Below are 22,866 nucleotides of genomic sequence, written 5' to 3' on the forward strand. Positions count from 1 at the left end.
AAAAAAGACGACGTCTTGCTGAATACGAGAAAGCACGCATTTGCCTTACGAACTTTGTGAGACATAATTAAAACCTATTCACTGAAAACTGTGGAAACCATTGACTGTTCTCAAGAGGGCAATGGATTCATACAGAAAACATCAAGAACTAAGAACCAGGCAGCCTGAAAGCTCTATGAGTTTCACCAGAAAGCTCAACCACATTGTTTAGTTCTCTCCAGTGCAGAGAGAGTTTTAAAACCATCAGCTCCAGACTCAAATGCAAAACTTCTTGGAAACGAGGTTACATACACCAAAGATGATCCGAGTCACTTTACTAGGTCCAAACCGAATGTTCTTTGCTTTTATTAAGGGTCCCATAGAGTATTTTTCTCAGCCTTTCTGTAGGCCAAGATACCATTTTGTTAAGTAGAAGGTTTAAGCTCAGTTTAAGTCTTGCTAAAAAAAAAAAAAATACTCCTCCAAATTTCCATAACTTGATCAACTCAGTAAAAATTAGTTGTCCTGAGCAAGAGACAGTCTGAAACAAGAAAGTGAAGCTACAAATGGACAAGAAAGGGCTAATGAAAAACACTGCCTATTCCAAGACTTACAAGAGACCCAGAAGCTGTTGATTCATATGTACTCATCTTTTATCCCTGCTTCCCTGGTTCTATCTTGGCACATTCATGCACCTCTTTGAACAGAATCACTTTTTTTTCTTTCCTTGCTTTGCTGGTTTTGTACCATATAAAAACACTTCAAAATTGACTCTTCAGACATTTATTGTCTAGTCTTCTCAGGCTTACTGAAACACATTTAGGTAAATGGTTAGCTGTTGTCAGTGTTTAATGACCGTAAATACTTTGTACAAAACTAGTTATTTAAACAAATCTAAGTGTCTACTGCCTCTTGTTCTATAAGGCAGTGGCTATTTTATTAACACATAGAATGGACAGCTCTCAGGTTTCTCCCATAGTATCCTGTAAGAATACAGATTACACCACCATAACAACATTATGCAGCACAAAACAATTGGCAATTTTGAGAGAATGAGGTTCATGGTCACTTATTACTTTCTGGCAAGAAATCACAGGCATAGGTTAGATATTTGATAAAGTAAATATGTAATTTAATTTCCACTCGAGTCTCCTAGAAACACAGCAATTGATATTTCAGCAATGAAAAGCGTCAAGTCAACTTATTGCAAATTTTCAAACTACGGTGCAAGTCAGTTGGCTTCTTAAGTAGGCTCAGAAATTTGAGACCACACTGAAAATACCATCAATCACCTTTCCAGGTGGGCAAATGCAGCTATCCTGAACAATATTCTATTCAGTCTTGTAGTGAAATTAAACAAAAACACTACATCCTTCTCACAAGAGCATTCATTTTAAACTTGAAGCTCTTCACAGATGGACAGTGCTACCACATTTTTGAATTATGCTCACTTCAGTGAGCCTAGATTCAGTGCTCCCAAATGACATGTACCTAAACACTCTAAAGTTAGCTCTCAAGAAACTGATTCATCTTAACCTTTCCATGCATGCAAGTCTTACTTATTTAGGATAAATACTAGCTTATTAGGAAGTGTCAAAGCTATTATAAACTTTATTCATCTTGGGGGTTATGATACAGAACAGAAATGGTTTAAAGAAACTTAATTTGAGCTTATATTAATTGAAAAGATGACTACTGAAGTAGCAAGTCTGAAAACAGGCAGAGATTACTATATTCTATGAATGGCCCTATGAAACAAACTCATCTTGCTCTACAATCCTGCTGAATAAGGGCAGGCAAACAGTTACACCAAAATCTATAGAAACCAGCATACAAACAGCCTAGCGGTGCTCCCCACCTTCAACGCCCATCCTAGTTAATGACCAGTACTGAAGACATAGTATCCTTAGATGTCATGAGACACAGATACCTGCTATGTGTTTCTTTTTAGACAGAGATTAAGAAGCTAATGCAATGCCTTTCTGGTAATACCTAATGCACTACTTTCTTATAAAATGTGCAAGAAAGTGTTTAAGTCTACCTACGCATGTAGAAATACTTAAGAGGCAGACCAAAAAGCCTAATTCAACTAAAGCTTCATCACCAGTGAGTGACTAAACTTGCTTCAAGGAATTTAATTGAAGACCAACAACCAATACGCATCTGCCTTTAAGTTTAAAGAGCTATACAGTCCTGTTAAGATCCTAAAGGACTAAAAATTAAGAACACCACAACACTGATTTGCTGTATGCTCTACTTTTATACAGAAAAAGGTTCTAGTATCGTACTCAAAATGAGAACTGAACTCAGTGGCCTTCTCCAAAATTCTCCCCTAATCCTGCATGTCAAACTAACCTGCAGCTCCCACAGGAACGTTCAGACCAAAGTTTTGTTTCACAGGAAGACATGCAAAACAGACTGTCTAGTTCCTCATACATTTGTTTTGTCGCCATTTCTCTAGTGCTCTTGACTTTTATTTCACACAGCAATTACACATTTAGAGCAGAACCATTCACTTCAGTGCTTCTACTGTAACTGCCACCAGAAACCAGATGGCCTCTCAAGTACCTTCAGATTTCTTGGTATGCACCAAAGCCAAAAGAGAAACCGTGCAAACCACCATCAGTTAGACCAACCACTAAGAGAAAACAGTAGCCACATCAGTATAACTTCACTTTCATTTAGGGTGCTATCTAATGGATTTAGTAAAAGTTTCAATAAACCATAGCTCCAGACTCATCTTTCTTGGAAGACACTACAAGAGAAGCCACAGCAGAGACTGCCTTGTCACAAGAAGTACAAATACTTGCTGTGCAGATGGAGAAATAAAAGGACAAATCTAGTTGTCTAAAAGACAATTCACTGTACACATTTTATTTACAGTTTTGTACACTGTCTTAATATGAATGGGACCGCTTTTCTACTTGAGCCATTTTAACCAAAGCAAAATAACCTAAGTAATACAAAGTGTTAAAATACAGCGTAAGATACAAAAACAGACATACTATTTCTAGTAAGGAATGTAAATTATGGTGTTACATTAAAAAAAATCCACAAATATGATTAGGAAATCACACAAACAGATCACTGAATTTGAATGAAATGCATAAATTTGTATCAAAGCTTCGATGTTACAAAAAAACAAAAAATTACCAAAGAATGCACAAAATTAATGTTTATTCCACCTTTGTCATATTCCCAAATTCTTCACCAATGTTACATGAGCAAAAACAACTGAAATCAATATATCACTAATGTTATCAAATAGGGAAAACAAATAAATTAATCTAGCAGCCATCAGCATAGGTTACAGCAAAGGTGATGCTGTATAAAAAAATTGCTAGAAAACTGTATGCACCATACTCTTTTCCAAACCAGCAAAATGTTACTGCATACAATGCAAATGTAAAACAGAGTAATTTCCTGCAGGTACAGAAATGCAACTTTTCTCAATACTGTGGATAAACAAATGTTTTTTGTAATAGTAATGTTTCTACCAAGCTATTACAGAGTGGGCCAGGAAAACATTTATGACTCAGGGGGGTGTACTAAAATTTTGATTGGTAATGGTTACTTCAGCCAAAATAGAAAAAAATGAACACAGAAGTACAAGACAAAGGCGAATTAGACTTTTCACAAATCTTAGCAACGTTTAGATGGAAATCAAATTTAAATGTAGTCCACTCTGCTTTTGAAGAGGCTTTGGTTCAGCTCCCAAATCTCGATTGCTTGACGCAGTCTCCTATGAAAGAATACTCAGAAGGTGTCTTCTTAAACAACAAACCTATTTTTAGTGGTGGAGCCGCTCTTAGTAGCTGTGTCTGCATGGGACTGATAACCAATCACTATCTTTGGAGGAAGTCCTAATCTTTCCTTGTATACTCTCCTGGAGAAGAGAAACAGAAGAACAATTTAAGCAAAGCTCTTCAAAAGGAATCAGTAACAGGATAGCTGCATTTAAGATCTGCTGCTATTTCCATGCAAACAGTTGCCTAACTAATTGAATTCGCTTAGTTGTCTTACTAACTGAAATGGTTTAGAAAATTTCTCAGGTACAAGTGAGGGACTTTAAACATGAATTTTCTAGTTTGTTGCATCAAAAAAAAAAAAAAAATCTGTATAAAATTCTTGCCAAAAAATAATGTACATAACTGTAAAACACTGATTCTACTGCATTCACATGAGTATCATCAACATCAAGCTGTATTCACACATACAGAAACAAAGAACTATCAAGAAGCCATCAGCCACAGTTCCAGAACTGCAGAGATGGTAAAGTAGCTTACATCAAATGAAACAGCAATTCCCTGAAATACAGCCAGCTTACCACCACACTTGTGAGTTGAATTGACTCGCAGTTCTTTCTTTGAAAACTTACAGAAAGCAGGACCCTGTTGCCCCCAGTTCATTAAAGCACTGTCACAGACACCTACCAAACCAAAAATCCTACCAAAGTTTAGGAAAATCTCAGCTTGGATGTTTTGACTTCAGAGATCAAGTCATCGTTATCCCCCCCACACACACTATGCTAGCTTAATTAAGAGTATAGGATGTAAGCTAGTGGCTGTAGGTTGCAACCTCTGTGACTAAGCCACAGAACAAGCTTTCTCAGTGCTGATAAAATTATTTTAGCTTACCCTGATCATAATGGGACAGTTTTCAGGATTATAGCTTACTCCAGTTTTAACTAAAACTGGATATAAATAAAAGCTTGACATAGTGTATTTGCAGTTATGGCAACATGACAATAGGTAGCTTACTCAAGCTTTTCTCAGTTTGCAAAGTCTCAGCTTTTACAGGTAGTTCTTCAATGGAGGCATCTTAGCCGTTAACAGCACATTAAAGCGTACTCAAATAACCTTACATCAAACTTAGCAGATATTTTCCATCAGCAGAAGACGTGTACCACAGTTGTTGAGACTTGAAAGGTGATTAACAACAAACAAAATCATACTGTAATTAAACAGTCTCTGTAAGTCTGACCTCGCCACATTCAGAGGTCCAAGTGCCTCACTTGGATGCTTAGGAGCCATCCTGAAAGCTGCCATGCCTGAAAGTTGAATTTTGGCTTAAGACCAATTTGATGAACTGGAAACAACCTCTGTAAACCACTGTAAACATTCAAGAGGCCTTCAGTGACTGAATGAAACACTTTGAAATATCAATATCACAGCAAAAAGAATCCATGAGTTTTAGCAATACTTGTTAAGGAGAATACATTTAGTCTGCTATTTAACAACATAGCTATTGTCTTTCATGAAAACAAAGACTAGAACACACCATTTCATGCATCAGATCCATGAAATCCAGAATTTGGTTAGTATGTAAACAGACAAAAAGAAAACCATCTGTAGTTTTGCAATGCGTTACTACCCAGCTCTTATCAAAAGTGAGAACATGCTGGTGAGCTTCCATCTCCCATTTCTAAGCATCCTTTTCCCAAGAACAAGTTTAGAATGCTCTATTGTTAGTGACTAGCCAGCTTTACAAACTGGCATGCTGAAACAGAATTTACACTATTTACAAAAACTACTTACAATACCTCATTATGGAACTAAAAGCTCCTGCCAAGGTCTGTGTTGAACTCTTGATTATTTCTATACTATAGCAAATAGAGTACAGTAGTTCAATGAAGTTGCTGATGCGAGCCCATAGAAACTAAACAGTGAAGCAGACAACTTTACAGTGAGTTACTTGAATGTGAAATACAGCTCTGCTCAGATTACATTTGCCAAAAGCAAATTTTTAATTAACCAGCTTTAAACGCATTGTTACACGTCTTGTTCATTTGAGAAACAAATCACATTACTTACCCTATATGCGTAACAGCATCCCTATTTTCACATTCAGTTGTCCATATTGCTATTTTATCACCTTTAGTTCTAACATTAACAACAGCACCACATACATCATCGCTGTAGTCATCAAATGACTCCCCAATAAGGCACAGCAGCTACAAAATAAACATTAACAATTAAAGTAGCAGTTCAAAGTCAGAATTCTGCTCCACAGACAAAACACCAAGTGCACAAAGGACTTTGAGGAATATTATGTTTTACTGCTTATATCCACTAGCCATATAGCAACAGTATTCTGTTGTGTCTTATCAAAGTTCCAAATGTTACAAGTGATTGTAAACTCAGTTGGCAGTAGCATCTTCCTCGAGTTTGCCTCTTCTGTTTTGACAGATGCAAGTTCTGACAGATGATCACTTATGTCTCCCTCTCAGTCCTCGACCCAAACAGGTGCAGGAATTAAAGGAATTTATTATTCTTTATGAAGTATACAGACAAATTTTAGTTTACGTTCATTAACTGGAAGGAACCTGTGAGAAACTATTTGAGCAATGCATCACCTAAGATCTGACTTCAATTCTGAAACGCATGAATTCAAAGGCAAACCAAGTACCACTTTTTAAGTTGCAATCTAATGAAGTATTTCCTATCAAACATTTTACTTAAGAAAATCCAGAGTTCCTAAGAACTATGAATTGGAAATCAGTATCCTCAACAGTTTGTAATGCATCAACACTAGTGTACAAATAATACAAGATTCTCTTCCCGGATTTCTAATGGCAAAGTTTGGAAATAACAAAGATGATAACTTGCTGTGAGGTTTCTAAGGAGTTATGTCACTAACTGAAAGTGATGCTTAAAATCTTCAGCTTTCAACTTGTGCAACACAATTTTTAGATATTCAAAGCTGGTAAGTTCTTGTAGTTACTGTTCTCCACACTGAAGTATTCATCTCTAAATGGACTTTTTTTTGCCACTTCACTAGCACGTTACATTTTAAACATACTGCTCATTATATTAATTTTCTGGAGTCAAAACTTTTGAAAAATTTAACACTCTTGCAAAATATTAAACAAAGCAGGTCTTCCACTGCTCCTGAGAACTGCAAGGGCTGATTTCATCGATGAAATAAGAAGGATGGTGTGCTACCAAATAAATCAGGCATAGCTACACATACCAAAGATTACATCCAACAGCAGGGTACTCACATCCACCAAGTGGTAAAAGCCATAAAGATTAAAGGCTAAACCACATGAACGTTCAAAAACATTCATCAACAGCACATAAGTAAGCAAAGACAGCTACAATACTCAATAAGCACCAGTCAAGCAAATTTCTCATGAATGCTACACAAGAGGAAAATCTTCTCAAACTAAGTTCAATCTCCAGTTAAGAGTGGTGAAGACTTATATTTTAACAAGTTTTAACAAAAACTTGCTCCAAAGGAGAGTGATAAAGACTGATGTTTATTGGAGATAGTTGGTTACAAATAATTATGGGAATTACATAGGCAGGATGATTTTAAAGCATGTCTCAGTCACCTGTTAGTAAACAAAAAGCAGAGCTTTCTATAGTCTTAAGCCTACATGGACTATGTGTTTCCAATCCACATGAAGTGGCTATCAAGAGCCTGAAGGACTTGCACATATGTTTAAATGGAGTGGTCAAATGCACATATCAAGAGTTTCATTTACCCACATAAAACCATACTTTGCCCACTAGTATAATGTCTAATCAACTTAAACTCTTCTATTTTGGACACCTTAACTTTGATTCCAAAGGCCACTCCTCCCTTTTAAGAAGCAAAATACTTTCTTCTCAATGAAGCAGAGAAGAAAAGCTAGCTTGATCAGTTTAGTTTTGTGAAATTGCTTTGCATTATATTGCATATAATAGCTGCCCCTAAAAACCAGACCATATCTTTTAGACTACTTAATTTGTTCCTAGGCAGTACAATAGTATTCTTTTCCACAGCGTATCTACTGTGACACACGGTATCTCTAAAAGTATACTTAATGTCTAAAAAAGTATATTCCAAAACAAGTAACAGCAATGGGAAAAAAACATTTTTTATAGTATATAGGAAGATTTTGCTATTCCTTCCTTATTCTAGTGTTAGGATAAGTATAGAAAGAAGAAAAAACAATTCTGAAACTTGTTTCAGCAAGACCAAAACCTGGGAACTATTCACCTGTAAGAGTATTTGTAAACAAATAATTACTTGTAAGCAGCTAAAATAAACTTGAGAGTCATATTCAAGACTAAGTATTACTCTGATAGCTGTACAAATATGTTGAGAACATCCTATGGGAAAAGTTTTGTATAACAAACAGCAATCATGAAAATTCTAAGAAAATATTCAATAGCATACAACTACATCAAGCATCATTTCGAAAGATCGTGTTTCAAATGCAGCTCGTCAACAAAACTCAGCCTGCATGGGAATAATATGTTAGCATGAAACTAAGTCCAGAGCAGCACACAGGAATAACAGAGCAGTTTAAGTATTAAACACAAGTTTCTTCAGCTGCAACTTTTAAGGCCAATATTACTTACTGTCTCTAGCCAGAAGCGATCAAGGTCACTTCGTCTCTGCTGTTTGGTTAGTGTAATTAGCCATCGGCCTCCTCGCTTGTTTTTCTCATCTTCCCACATGGGTTCAATCCCATCCTGAAAAGAACAGTCAGAAATTATATCAGATTTGGTTTATACTTTCCCTTGGGTATAAGCAACAGACCAACGATAATTGAAACAGCACCCAGAAGTATAGTTTGGGATACATACTTGTCTGGAAATACCTCAGGGCCAACAACGAAGTTCCAAAACTTCTTAAGAAGCACACCTTTCCTAGTGGTTTTTTTTTTTTTGGTTGTTGTTTTTATTTTTGTTTTTTTCTTTAAGTCATTGTTTCCACGAAAGATTCCCAGCCCAAGCTGAAGCCTTAGCTACGCAGTGTAACATAAAATACATTGCAAAGTCAAACATCCACTCTGCCCTCTCTGAAACCAGATAAAATTAGCAGCCACATTCTGGAGTCCTTATTTTAAGTCTTGGACTCAGCACAACACTGGCCAAGTACTCCATTTATGTGTGAAGATTACTTCACTAAACACCCTGGCAGTCTCTCTCTGACTTCCTGCAACATGGGGTGAGAATAAGAGAGTTCTAATCACTAGGGCCACAAAAAAAAAAAAAAAAAAAAAAAAAAAAAAAAAAAAAAAATTAAAGAAATCAGCAGATTATTTAGAAATAAGTTACAGTCTCATTCATGCATTACCAAAGGCCCTGTACCACATTAAATGACTCGGGATACGTTGAACCTGCAAACAAGTCAGCTGCCACTCTCGTATTTACCAGCCACGCTGAACTTCAGGAAGGAAGGTCAGTCATTAAAAAAGAGCAGGTAATTTTCTGGACTGAAAAATTCAGACAAGAAATGGCTATTAAGAGAGTCACACTATAGAATTTCAGCTGCAATCTAATTAAATGTTCAACCTACAGGATGGAACACTGCCAGTTCACTTTCTCAAATTTAACACCCTCACTGGCAGCTGCAGAGCTCAAACTGCTTCATCACCTTTAAGAGGAACTCTTATGAGGTCACAATTGAAGGACAACAGCAAGAGATCACTCAAATCCACAACAGCTGACAACTCTATACCTGCTCCATATAGATGGAAATTGAAGTTTCTGTTGATAACATGCAAACACTGAATGGATGCACATAGAGGCAAATTTAGGATTCAGACAAAAATACACGCATGATGTGTGTTTTTCCTAAGATTTGAAGGGACCCGTTTCTTAACATTTACCAGTAAGGTTTCTCACAACATAAATATTGTTATTTGTTAATTATGTTATTGTTAAACATAAATAAGTTACCTTCTCAAAACCAAGCATAACTACCTCCTCACTGCCCAAAGCTGCTGGGATTTACAATTTGCATACAGCCTACTGAGGGGTCCCAGCCAGGGTCTGTTTCATAAGCAAAGGAGAAGCCAGGCATCAGTACTTACACGATTATTTACGTATCTGAATCCAGAAAGGAAGCTGTATGTTAGAAGCACTTCGTAGAGATTAGGAATTAATTGAGAGCTTCAAATCAGATGTCCACTCCAGACAAGAGGCAGGATTTCATGTATAATTTCTCCTTGGCATTTTCTATTAGCTAACCTGAATGCTCAATAACTGTCAGCCTTGTGTACAATTTTCTATTTCATGCCTAAGCAATATGGCACTTAACTGGCATCATAAAAATTAATTACAGGAGTGCTGTGCAGCTGGCTAGTAGTATTCATTCTAAATGCTGGAGCACTTTGCAATTCTCCATAGAACTCAACTATTTTATCTAATTTTATGTGACAGTGACAGAACTGGAAAAATCTCTCTTCATAAAATTAAGACTTATTCATATAAACATCTAAAAGCTAGAATGAAAATATAACTACAGATCAAAGTGTTTTGTATTTAAAATGCTGCAGGAATTACTTCCATTTTCAGTATTGATAACCGTGATTTTCAGAGCACACATGTTTGGGACTTCCTAAAAATTAACACTTTTAGGACACCTCCAACCGTGCTCCTACATGTCTGAAATGAAACGTTTGGACACTGCCTTGCTTAGTTGGGAAATCATCGATCAACATCCACAACTGAAGAAAAATGGGTAGCAAGCATACCTTAAACAGCGAGTAGTCACAACCAGGCATTAAATTACTAGAGAGCTGGATATGGTTGTATAAACTATTGGAGGGAAAAACAGCAGGATTAAACACTAAACATTATTTTAAGGCACAAAACCTAAAGAATTTAGGACATGACTGAATAAAATACAAAAATTAAACAGCATTACAGTTATTCGGAAGCAACCCTGTTACCTAGTTTGCTTTTTTCCCAGGAGCACAAAAGCATTAGCTTTAAGTTCTAGCTTAGAGAAGCAGAATGGAAGCTGGTTTCATCAACACTTATACCTCAGTATGGCCTCTTATACCACAGTATTTTCCAGAAATACCTTTCCTTCTTCTAAACCTAGTTCTAACAGTTAAAAAAAAAAAAACATAACTTATTGAACTTTCATGCAGCAAAGAAAGTTTTGTGCATGTGTATTCTTTCTCTCTATATATGCATGGAATAACAATCTATACTCCTATGGTTATTCTCTCTGCAGAGAGATTTTAAAAAGCATTAAAATAGATTTTATTCACTACAGTACTTTGTAGTTGAAGACTGTAGGCCTGATAATTCAAACTGAAATAAGAACACAAAAGGCAAGAACAGATGACTGGAAGAATACAAAATACAGCCAGAATTAAATTCACAGCTACAGAATTCAGAGCTAGAAAGTTAAGGCAGTATATACGGCCTCCTAGCAAGGAGACAGGTGCTTTCCCTTCCTGCACTGCTAAGGTGAGACTTCAGAAAACAGCATGCATCTAACACTAAATTGTAGCCCAAGACCAAGTAACAGTTTTCTTTTTAGTACAGGACCATGCCTAATTACTGCGACTTATTTTATACTTTGACTGGAGATATCTGACACTTTTTCTCCACAGTCTTCATTATGTAGCTCAAAAACTTATCATCACCAACCATACTGATAAGCTTCAAACCATTTATCACACATTCCACTGGGGATACAAAAACTGGTTTCAAGAACAGAATCCTACTCCCCTCCCTCCAATGACTGCACTGACAAATATTAGCTTAAAATCTTAACGCATTTTTTCTCTAGTGGTGCTACTTTCACTGATGAGTTTTATCACTCCATGCTTAAGAGACAATACAGATCTGAAAGAAGACATGCACCAGAAACCCTAAGAACCATAATGCTCAAAGTAGCACATAGCAGCTAAGATCAAGTATATAATGCTTTTTTTCCCATTCTCAGTCTCATACAGCTTGCACAGAACATTCCCTGACCCACATCTCATTATTTTGGAATGTGAAATCTTCCAGTAAGCAAAGGGAATTTAACTGAAGCATCTGAAAAACACGAGTCTCTCCTCAAAAGGGTTTCTTCCTCTGTTTTCGTAGACTTATAACTTGGAATTAATTTTCTTCTGAAACACCTACCATTCTGTCAAGGATGCCTCTAATTTTCATCAGTCTTCCAAATACTACGCTTCAGATACAGGCATTCTTGCATATAAGCCAGCTAACTAAGAATGTAACAAACTAGCAAAATTTGGAACTAAAAGACAATCAGATCCTCTGAGAGTTTACAGATTCACGTCAGTACTGCACAAATGCCATTTTCTAAATGAATGCTACGTATATACGACCATAAGCACTGCTAACAGCAAAAATACGTGCATTTAAAGTATGAAGAACTTCTCCAATTATACCTAATTCAAAGGTCACGTTCTGGCGCATTCTGAAAAATGGAGTAGACCTGGCCTTCAATTTTATAAGTATTTCCAAAGAGTTGTGGTTAATGAAGAACTTTATGCCTTCTGATTTTGGCATAAACTTAGCTAACACATATCAACACTGCACAGACTGAAACATGTTTACTTACGCCCAAAAATCTTCAACAGTATCAAACTTTGAGATCAGACGGAGGTTTGCTTGCCAAGTTTTGCTCTTGTCATTTTTAAAAAACCAGAGCGCCCATCTAAAGGAGAAGAGAATACAGAATAATAGCATCTAGAATTAAAGTACATTAAAAATAAAATTCAGTACTGATTATATACCAAGTAATAGCAAGCCTCGAGAGATTATTAGCATGGAAAGCAGTTTTCATTAGCAGGCAACATGAAAAACTAATTTCTAAAATCCAGCCGTGCAATATGCACCTTAGAGTTAGAACAGTCATGCAAGACTTGATTATTTCATTGAGGTAATTATTTCAAATGCGTTTGGGTCATTTCTAAGACTAAATATCTAAGCCTCAGATGTTTCCCCTTCTTGCCAATGGCAAACTGCAAAGTCCTCCCGCCTGTAACAATCATGGTTTGAAGCACCATCAATTAGTCCAATCAGGAATTCAGCTGCCTTTTCCATAACTTCTCTGTAAAAGTCAAAAGCTAATTCTAGCATCCCAAGGTTACATATATGAATGCCTCCCTAGCATTCACACACCAGGAGAGCAGATGTAAGTAAGTCACTTGAACTCACTGTTTATAAAACTACCAGCTTAAACTTCACTTCAGGTTTTTAGATCTGTATATGTGAGTACTTACTTAAATTCTTCACCCTATTTTCTTCCACATCTCAACTGAGTACAAGTTCAACATAATGTAAAAAAAAAATAAATATCTTTATACTCAAAGACATTCCTTAAGAATCAAAAGAATATTGTCTAAAATGCTGGAAGGGAATACCTCAGGAGGCATTTAACAGAACAGGCCTATTCCTCATTTTGATCACTTCAGGAGTATTGAGCTGACTCAAGTTAGCACTAGAGAAGATTTATCTTCCCACAGTACTCCTGAAATCACTTGGTATCCATTTGCTGAGCCTTTCTGACTATTTCTAACCTATTTTCTAGAAAAAGCCCCATACCCACTCATAGGAAAGCATCAGCAAGAATTTAAGCAAAGTGTTCACAGGAAAAGGGACAGAAGTGGACAGAAGAGAATGAGGGGAAAAGATGAAACGTGCCATATAGTTCTCCTTGTTTGCTCAAAAAAGAAAAAGTTAAGAGGCCAGCCACACTGCAATACGTTCTCTTTAGGGCAGCACTTAACAGCAACTTCTCAGCAGCTCCTTAGCTGAGGAAATGAGCACCCAGTTGCTCTATTTGAGGTATATGTATTTTCCTGCAGTCACTTTGCACATTTAAACAAATTCAACCTGTAAGCTTAAAATTTCTGCAGGAAGTCAGTCCAACTTCTGGTTTATCAAGAAATTTTACACTCGAGAAGCCCTTACTGTTTCTGCAGCACAGTCAGAAAGCTTTAGTAGCTTACTAAATTAAGTAGCACCCATTTCTGAATGCTAAACAGAGAATTTAGATAGGAGGGCTTGGATTTTTCAATGCCTCTTTTCTATTTCCAAGTGTGACTCCATGTTTTTCTTGATAAAAATGAAAATTCAGGTGCCCTACAGCTTTTTCACTTGATGAGACATTAATACAAGCATATGCATTAGCTCTTCACAGTGTTTCTTCTGCTGTGTTTCCTACAGGTGATGACATTATTACTGTAGACACCAGCCATTCCAGTTATTTCAAGTCTAATAAGCAGTCTGGCTAAATAAGGCAGCTTTACTACTTTCAGCTGCATATCATGGCTTCATGCTACTCACCTGTTCTGTAGTGGATGCTTAATATACTGTTCAGGGCTGGCAACCTCCTGAGTAGGCGCTGGCTCGGTTTTCTCCTCTTCTGAAGGTTGAGGGTTGGGATTGGTTTCCTGTTTGAAGAAAGGATTTATTAATAAGTTCCTTCTCAGTTTTTACTGATGTACTTTAGCTCTTTCAAGTAACTTTAAGACCGCAGAAACTTAGAATTCCTGTAACTCAAATTGGACTGGGAGGGCAGGGTGTCAAATCACATCACAGAAGCACAATTTGTATTCCTTTATCTTTCAGCACCTGAACAGGCCCTACAATACCAGCTGCAGTTCACACTGAGCTGTTTATTGACTTGCTGTCTGTCATTTCTTCCCAGCTCTGTTCACTGAACTTAGCTGTTTGTATTCAACTAAGATGCGGCTGAGTTATTTCAGAAATGAACAGTACAGTACATTATCTAGAATAGGAACCTCTATATTAATTCCCAGAACACAAATACCTTCAGAATGAAAATATGATGATTTTTGGATAAGACAAGGCATCACTGCAAACAGGTACAAAATCCTTGCTTAGTTAGAAAAATGTGCTATTACAAGCCTGAGACACACCCAGAACCCCTCAATATACAGTCGCTACTACATAGCAACTATATATTACAGGCGGGGGAAACTAAGCTGGTAAGTAGGTATCTTTATTTGCAACATCACTGCTAACAAAGTTTCTGGCACCAAGCAACATAATTTAAACATGTATTAGTTCTCAAACATCAAACTGAAATGTAATTTCACATGATTTACCACAGGTTTGACCAAATCTTTGGTCCGTCCCCTCCCTCCCCCCCCCCCCCCAAAAATCTCTACAGTGTTAGAGATATCAAATATTTTAACCCAAAAGAGAAATAACACTCCCTTTGCACGAAAATTCCCCATCAAGCTTGTCATTTGAGAAACCACTGTGCCAGGTTTGCAATTCTAATGGCATACCTTCAGAGCTGGAATACAAAGCTTTATTGTGAGCCCAAATGCTCTCTCCAGTTACCACCATCTCTCCCTAATCTGCAATTGATGCTAGAATATTGCAATAAGGCAAGAAACGAGCAATAAAGCTCATTTCCTCCAGTAAATCCAGAAAAGGCATTTCAGGACTATAAACAAATACGAACTACAGCAAGCCCAAAGACCTTAGTCATTCCTCAACACAGCAAAGCAAAAGTTGCACTTAAATTGAGCTTAATTTTTGTGGTCTTAAAAGAATAAAGTAACGTAGGAGTGGAATAAGTAAATCAGTGGATTAAGTCAGTCATCTAATAAAGGGAACAATTCCCAAGTTACTCAGTTTATCATGACCAGAGCTGCTGAAAAGTGAGATGGATTTGAAGTGATAACAAGCAGCACTTAACCTTCACAAGACCAGCTGACAAACTCTTCTGGCAACATCCAGAGACCTGGCTTAACACAGACTTTCATTATCAATTAAGTATAGCAATATAGTTAACTTCAGAGAAACTACACCTTCATGCCTGGGGGGGGGAAAAAAAAAAAAAAGAAAAAAAAAGAAGAAGAAGAAAAAAAAAGCTTATTTTATCAGTCTAGTAAAGACATGAGTTCAAAAGCAAAACATAATTTATACCACATTTAAGAAGGCTTTCATACACTCCCATGCTCAGACTGGGATAAGGCGGCCTCACGGGCAGCGACACTTACAGCACTGCTTTGATTTACACCCTGCGAGGGGTAGGTTGTACAATCTCCCACCTCTTTTAACAGAACAAATACTTTCGGAAGAGTTACTAAAAAGATCCATCACTACTTAACACTGCCTCTGTGGGCTTGCCAATCTGTCCCATCTCTTCCAGTGAAATACTGTCACTAAACAGTCCTTCAAGAAATCAATAGAACACCAATGAGCATTTCAAATCTTATCTAGAGTAAGATTTCCAGTGTTAGGCCCATCTATTTTTAAACTGATGGGATTAGATCCACACCCTTCCCTTTAATCACACACAGGAGTCCCAAAGAAGAAATTAAGATGGTCAGTGCACAAAAGCTACCAAATACACCAAAGCAGTATTTCAGCAGCTCCCCTGAGTTTCAGCTTGCAGTATACTACATGAAATCAAGGTGTACACAGAATGGCCTGCCAAAGACTTAATTTGATGGGTTCCAGAAATATTACACGTGCAAATTAAAAAAAAAAAAAAAAAAAGGAAAGATCAGTATTTGGGAAGTAAACTAAGTGCAAGGGTTAGCACTAATAGTTGCTTTACATTCACATTACTCTACAGTTGTAAATCAATTGTACATAGTAATGTCAAGTGCTAAAGACTTTTATATTCAACAGCATTTTGTCAAATGCAGAGTACTTTCCAAACTCATTCATATTTGCTCAGCAAAGAGCTTTCAACATGCAAAGAGCTGACCCTCACATCTCCCAGGTCACTCTTTCAAAAACATAACAATCCCAAGTGGAAGAATTAATACAAAACCAAGCACATGCAGGACTACCATATAGATGCAATTTCTTGTTTCTAATGGAAGACAACACCAGAAAGGCTTAAGATAGCACCTGCAGACAATGCAAAAACACAATGAGCCTCAATACCTCCCTATATAACAATGGTCACCCTTGACAGGGTAACCACATGAAAGTCCATTTTGGAACAAATGGAGACATCTGACTCCGCAGAAATGTTTTTAAGTCACCATAATAATAAGTCTCTTAAGATGTTTTGAAAGCTGCGTAACTTCAATGAAACTCAGACTACCCATCCTTTCAAGCTGTTGCCCAAAGCAGCACATGACAACTCACTTCTAAGACTTGGCCATGGTCCCAGCTCAGGACCACATAGCTCCCCTTGAGCACGAGCCCAGCCTGAGGAGGATTCCATCAAGGATAGTACAACTGCACACATCAGAATAAACTTGGAAACAGGTGTAAAGTTGGAAGCGGAGCCTTCTATCACAGAACGTTTCTGCTTAATCTCAGGCAGAAGCTTAAAGCAGCTCATATGCACTACCTTTTATTTCCCAGCGCTATCCATCAAAATAAGCAGCACTTTCATTTTTAGTTAGTTAACCATACCGGCTCCCTTTTCTTTTCATCTCATTTATCTCACCATTCCAACCAAACAGAAGTGTTTGTACAGCAAAGTATTTCCCATTAATCAAACACAAAGCACGCCAATTCAGTAACCGCCAGAATCCCTTTCTTGTGCTCAACCTCTTTCCAGCTACTGAAATCCTACAGCAAACCACAAGCACGCACCCAACACCGCCTTTACATGATGCTGTAAATATAGCACGAACTAAAGTTATGTTTCATGCATTTTACCAGTTCACACCTTGAAGTCCTGCAATTGCTGCACTATTAACTTAAAAACAGTCTGCCTCCACCCACAGTTTCTGGGCTTCTAGACTTACATTCATTTACAGTATTTTACTATTGCTCATTAACTAATTCCTTCTTTAACCTAAAATTGACATTGCGTCTACTATTACCATCACCGGGTTTGTTGCTTTTAAAACAGATGTAATGAAAGATGGTAGCATTACCAGCCAGACTGGAAAGCTTCAAATGGTCAATCCTACTACTCAAACACAACAGCACGTAATTAGGAGTGACATTCACTACCCACATGCTTCTTGATGTAGGAATCAGCTTGCAGAAGTCTATGAAACATTCACCTACTCAGCACTTAGTGACTGTGCCTATCTGCACGTTACCTGCATTCTGACACTTGCAGACTTAATTGGTGTTATTCATTCCTTCTCCACAGCACATAATGACCAGTGCATGAAAGGAAGGTGTGCATGTTGCTGGGACAGGAAATGGGTGCTGCTCACTGCAAGAACTGCATAGTCAGGTTATTTAAAAGAAGCAACCCGCTTGACTAGGTTCCACCCAGTGTTCGCAGATACCGCCCAGACCACATCCATGATTTAATAATCTACAAAAGTTGTTTAGGAAGTCCAGTTAAAAGAATGACACGTACGTTCCAGAAGGAAGCAACCTCACACCACTATGCATTCTTGGTGCAACTTCACAGAATTCAGCTTGCAGAAGAAGCTTGTGCAGTTTCTTTGAATTAAACCAAACTAAGATACATCTGAGCGGTTCCACCTCTTCACTTCAGGTTTCCAAAGAAGAAAAATGTGTGCTCTAGTTAGCAGATGTCTAGGGCAAAAGCATGTCAGTTATCTCCTGGTGCTACTTGTAGATACCTGTACTGCACCACAGTTAAGACAACTATTCACACAGTACAAAAATCAAGAGTTATTTATCTCAAATACTCTAGACAAAAAAAAGATTTAAGCCCACCCACAAGCAAATCCTATGTGCTGAGAGAAAACAGAAAACAAACATGGCACTGTACAGATCAGCAGGACTGATGCCCAACTCAGGAATGACTACACAGAGGTAAAGATCACATGGAGTATATGTACTACTAATTGGAATAAAGGTACCAGTACCACCCTACTGCAAATCCAGCAACAAAAAATGGCTTTCCAGGCACCAGAACAAAAAAAGCTTAGGTATAACATACCAAGGCCTAACAAGGAACAACTACCCTGACAGTATACATTGTAACTTAGAGCACCACAGACTTCTAGAAGGCATTCACCGTTAGGAAGCAAACATGGCTCTTGATTTTAAGTGAGTGATACCCCAACAAATCAGGAGAGAAATGCAACATGAGTACAGGAAGATTAGGAACAAGAGACTGAGTAAGTACTGCCACATCTCACACCAGTCTGTGCTCTACTGCTGCCCACGCTACTGGAACGTGAAACCTACAGGTGGGAAAAGATGACTAGCAACACTTCGTGCTACATCTAAGATACACAAACCCCCCCCCCCCCCAAAATTGCTGAAAACAGCTCCGATAACTCAAGGAATAAAAAGTTACCGTGTAACATCTCTCATTTCCATAATCAACAATTCTACATAACAGACAAAAAAGCACCCAAATGACTCTAAGTATATAGAGACATTCTTGCAACCAAGGCTGGAATTGCACATTGTTGGCTGAAAAGCTAAGATACTCAGTTTTCAGAAATTCATTTTAAAATGTAGTAGCATAGGGATGCTCAGAGGGGTCGTTCCTCAACCACAGAAATCAGACTGATATGCCCAATTAAAGCAGATAACATACACAAGCTAATGGAACAAACAGCACTAGACGCAAGAAAAAATGGAGTGCTGATTAAGAGATTATTTACTTCAACAACCGTTCTACACATTTAGAAAAACTTCAATAGTCAAAATTTTACTTCCTTACATCCACTACATACTAATGAAGGGCAAGTGTCATTTTCAGGCAGTTAACAAAACATTACATAGCACATAAATCTACAGGCAACACTTGTAATACCTTCACATTATGAACAATGTAGAAAAATATTATAGTTTAGGATTTAAGAAATTTCCCTTTCACACTTCACGCTGTCTTCTAGTACCGCTCATTTGATTCCCTGCCCTGTCCACTCAAAGCTCACACTGATCTTTACAGAGCTACCAAACGGTCACGCTTCATCATCAAAACTTCCTATGTACCTCTAGACCTGCAAGCTGAATCAGCAGAAGCAACATAACACAGACTCATACTATTTTTAATGCATTAGCTCAAAATAAGTTTGAAATTCAATATGCTCTGTGAAGCACATCTGTTCTTAAATTGCTTTCAGAAAGATGTTTATCTCAGTTACATGATGCCCAACACATTCCTTCTCTTAAAATAATATAGGAGGCTTCGTATTGCCAGAAATGTAATTTAAAGTGAGGAGGTCAATTCATGCTACAAGCTCTCAATTATTCAACAGCACACAAGATACATTTATGTTGACTGTACCACACTTGAGCACTGTACCGATTTCAACCAGAGAGGGACAAGGCTATAGCTGAAATGCCTAGTAATAGGAGTAAACCTAAAGCTGAACCTGGCCTGCACTGAATTTACATGCCACCTTTCTGTCACTAATACCTCTCAGCACCTTTTGTATTTGAAGAGGTATTTTGAACTCCCCAGAACTTCAAGACCCTATACCACTATGTTTATACCCCCTTAGAAGTAATACCATTTCATTTAAAGGAAGATCAGCTCAGTTTTGAGTCCTACCTATTGACTATTTTGCCTAACAAGTGTTTCTCAAGTTATATGACTTGAATATACTCTTGAAATGTGATGTTAGATATCTAAGAACCACATTTGATCAAGTGCAAAAGTAGCTGTCAGAAAGAAAAACAAAGAATCTTGATGTTTGTTTCCAATCTGAGCAATAAGGGATCAACTGCTCCCAAATAAATTACTTCCACACAACTTATCCCACTAACATGTTAGTTTTTCCATGGCTACATTTTAATTTAAAGTCACCTTTGGTAAACTACTGTTCACTAAAGCATTACTATTGGTCTCACTGTTGACTTTGTGGACTTCTGCACAGTGTCATCTGATCACAGTAATCCTCAGAGGCTATAGATGAACCAACTAATAGGACACTTCTGCATATTCAGACAAATTAATCTAGAACAGTCTTAGAAGCGCAACCATCTGGGACAGCACAAGAGAAAAAAAAACAATAGATACTACTATTCAATTTTGCAAATGATCACATTTTCTCTGCAGTGGAAGTATAAGCCACTGTACAACAGACTTATACAGAGTAATCTTGCTTTTCTTAGCAGCTGGACACTCTGCAGTACTCAATATTCCTAAATAGTTTCAGTAAGTTTTTTCCAGTCCCTTAATAAGATATAAAACGATTCTAGAACTTATATGTTACTGAGAATGTGGAGCAGGACCCTGCTAAACCTCAGACAAGATTTTGAAGGTCTACAGGAACAGAAGCTCCATATGATCACATGATAATCAAATTCCTCACATCCCCATAGAATTAATTTGTTCAGTGGAACATTACGCAGTATTTATGCAACACTAAGCATCTAAGATCTCTGTCACTACGTAGGTTTGACTCCATGCTTAGGTAGAAATGTGAGCCATCTAGAAGAATAATAAACAAAAGCTTAACTATTAAAAAAACATTTAGAAATAAACAAGCATAGCTGATAGCTATTTCCTGAAGACAAGCATATCTCACTGCAGGCAGACCCTTCGGCAGCAATGCTGTTTGAACAGCTCTAAGCGTTGCTCCATCCTCCGCTCTCACTGGGTCAGCACAGCTGCTTATCACTGCACGACAAACTGAATCTGGGGAACCAACCTCACTGGGAAATGGTGTGACAAAAGCCATTGTTTCTATCCGGCTCAATAAGGCCCCAGATCTAGTTCAGTATGCGGACACACACTTGTGCAAAATCGACAGAGAGCAGCACAGAGATGGTCATGCTCGCACCAGCATCACAGCTAAGGGAGTTACAAAGCTGTGCTCTTTGCATAGCTCCCATTCCCAGCAGCCATCAATATGACACATTGTTTATCCCAACACCTACCAAGCTCAGCAACCATTACAAAGCAGTGAGCTGACACAAAGCTCTCACCTCTGGAAATGCAGCTACAGCTCAGAAAGATCGGGTATGGGACACCAAACCCAATACCTAACACTGCAGCTGATGACCGTGGGCAGAGTACTGCAGCTCGCTGCCCCAACAACTGCTGCTCTGCCTTCCCAGAACTGCCAGGCAATTCACAGACGCTGACCAACCCCATCACTCCTTGCTAATAAAGGCAGTTTTTTTGTTCATAGAAGAAAATTGCAAGAGAGCCAACATCCTCTACAAAAGGGTATAGGGCCACCTGCCTCACAAACTACAACTAATCTTTATTTTAAAACAGCGAAGTGATTATTGGATATAAACGCCCAGTGCCACAAAGGAGGCACGGGCTCCCCACGGTCGGTAAGCAGCAGCCACAAAGAGCCCTTCCTTCAGCCTCTGGTCCTCGCCCCATCGCCAGGCGGTCACGCACGGCCCACGGGAGCAGAGCGATAGCGGGCCTCGACCAGCTCCAGCTGCTCCAGTTCTTCGGGGAAACGCAGGCAGGAACAGCGCTTGTAAGAGCGCAGCACCACAAGCACACGTAGGAAAAAAGAATGACGTTTTTAGTTATCGCGAAGTGCCCAGAAAGCTTCCATCGGCGTGCGGGCTTCGAGACGGAAAGGCGCCGTCCGCGGGACGGACGGACGGGCCGCCCTCTCTGCCGCTCCCCCCGGCCGCTCGGACCCGTTAGTGCCGCCGTTAGCGGCGGGCCGCGCCGGCCCGGCAACATGGCCACCCCCGCGCGCCACACGCGGCGCCACCCGCCTCCTCCTCTTCCCCGTCCAGCCGCCGCCGCCGTCCACCTACCGGCGGCCCCCGCCCGCCCCAAGCCCGGCACAAAGGGCGCCGCCGCGGCCCGCGGCCCCGCCACCTCCCGCGCCGCGTTCCCCTCCCCCCGGCGCCGTGCGTGCGTGCGTGCGCCCCGCACCGGCCCCGCCGCCCTGCCCGCCCCCGGCCCGGCACCGCGCGGCCCGGCCGGCCCCGCCGAGGAACGGCGGCGGAAGGAATAGGGGCAGCGAGTGGAAAGGAGGGGGCGGCGGGGCGCGAGGGAGCGGCGTGCGGCGAGCGGGAAAGAGGCACTCACCGGTTCAACGGTCGCCATCTTAGCTCGGTCTGGCCGCACCAGCGCCGCGGGGAGGGGAAGGGGCGGGTGGGGGAAAAAAAAAAAAAAAAAAAAAAAAAAAAAAAAAACCGAAAAAAAAAAACGGCTACAAACCCGGTTGGCCGCGCGGCGGTCACGTGGGCCCGGCGGCCGTTCGCGAAGGGGGAGGGCGGGCGCCGGCCGTCGGGCGCCGGGCGCGGCGAGGTGGCTGCTGGGAGCTGTAGTCCGCGGCACGGGGCAGGCTGGGAGCGCGCGGGCACGCGG

General features: G+C 39.3%; 1 protein-coding gene across 1 annotated transcript; it reads right to left on the reverse strand.

Annotated features, from left to right (window-relative positions):
* Positions 1 to 3,750: 3,750 nt before the first annotated feature.
* On the reverse strand, positions 3,751 to 22,602 carry EIF4E (eukaryotic translation initiation factor 4E; the record flags this gene model as incomplete). Its single annotated transcript, XM_079534412.1, has 7 exons — positions 3,751 to 3,865; positions 5,793 to 5,932; positions 8,331 to 8,444; positions 10,454 to 10,517; positions 12,292 to 12,387; positions 14,022 to 14,128; positions 22,585 to 22,602. The coding sequence occupies 7 exons, from the start codon at positions 22,600 to 22,602 to the stop codon at positions 3,751 to 3,753; spliced, it is 654 nt and encodes a 217-aa protein (XP_079390538.1).
* Between the last annotated feature and the right edge of the window lie 264 nt (positions 22,603 to 22,866).

Source organism: Tetrao urogallus, assembly GCF_951394365.1.
Source record: "Tetrao urogallus genome assembly, chromosome: 4".
Classification (NCBI taxonomy): Eukaryota; Metazoa; Chordata; class Aves; order Galliformes; family Phasianidae; genus Tetrao; species Tetrao urogallus.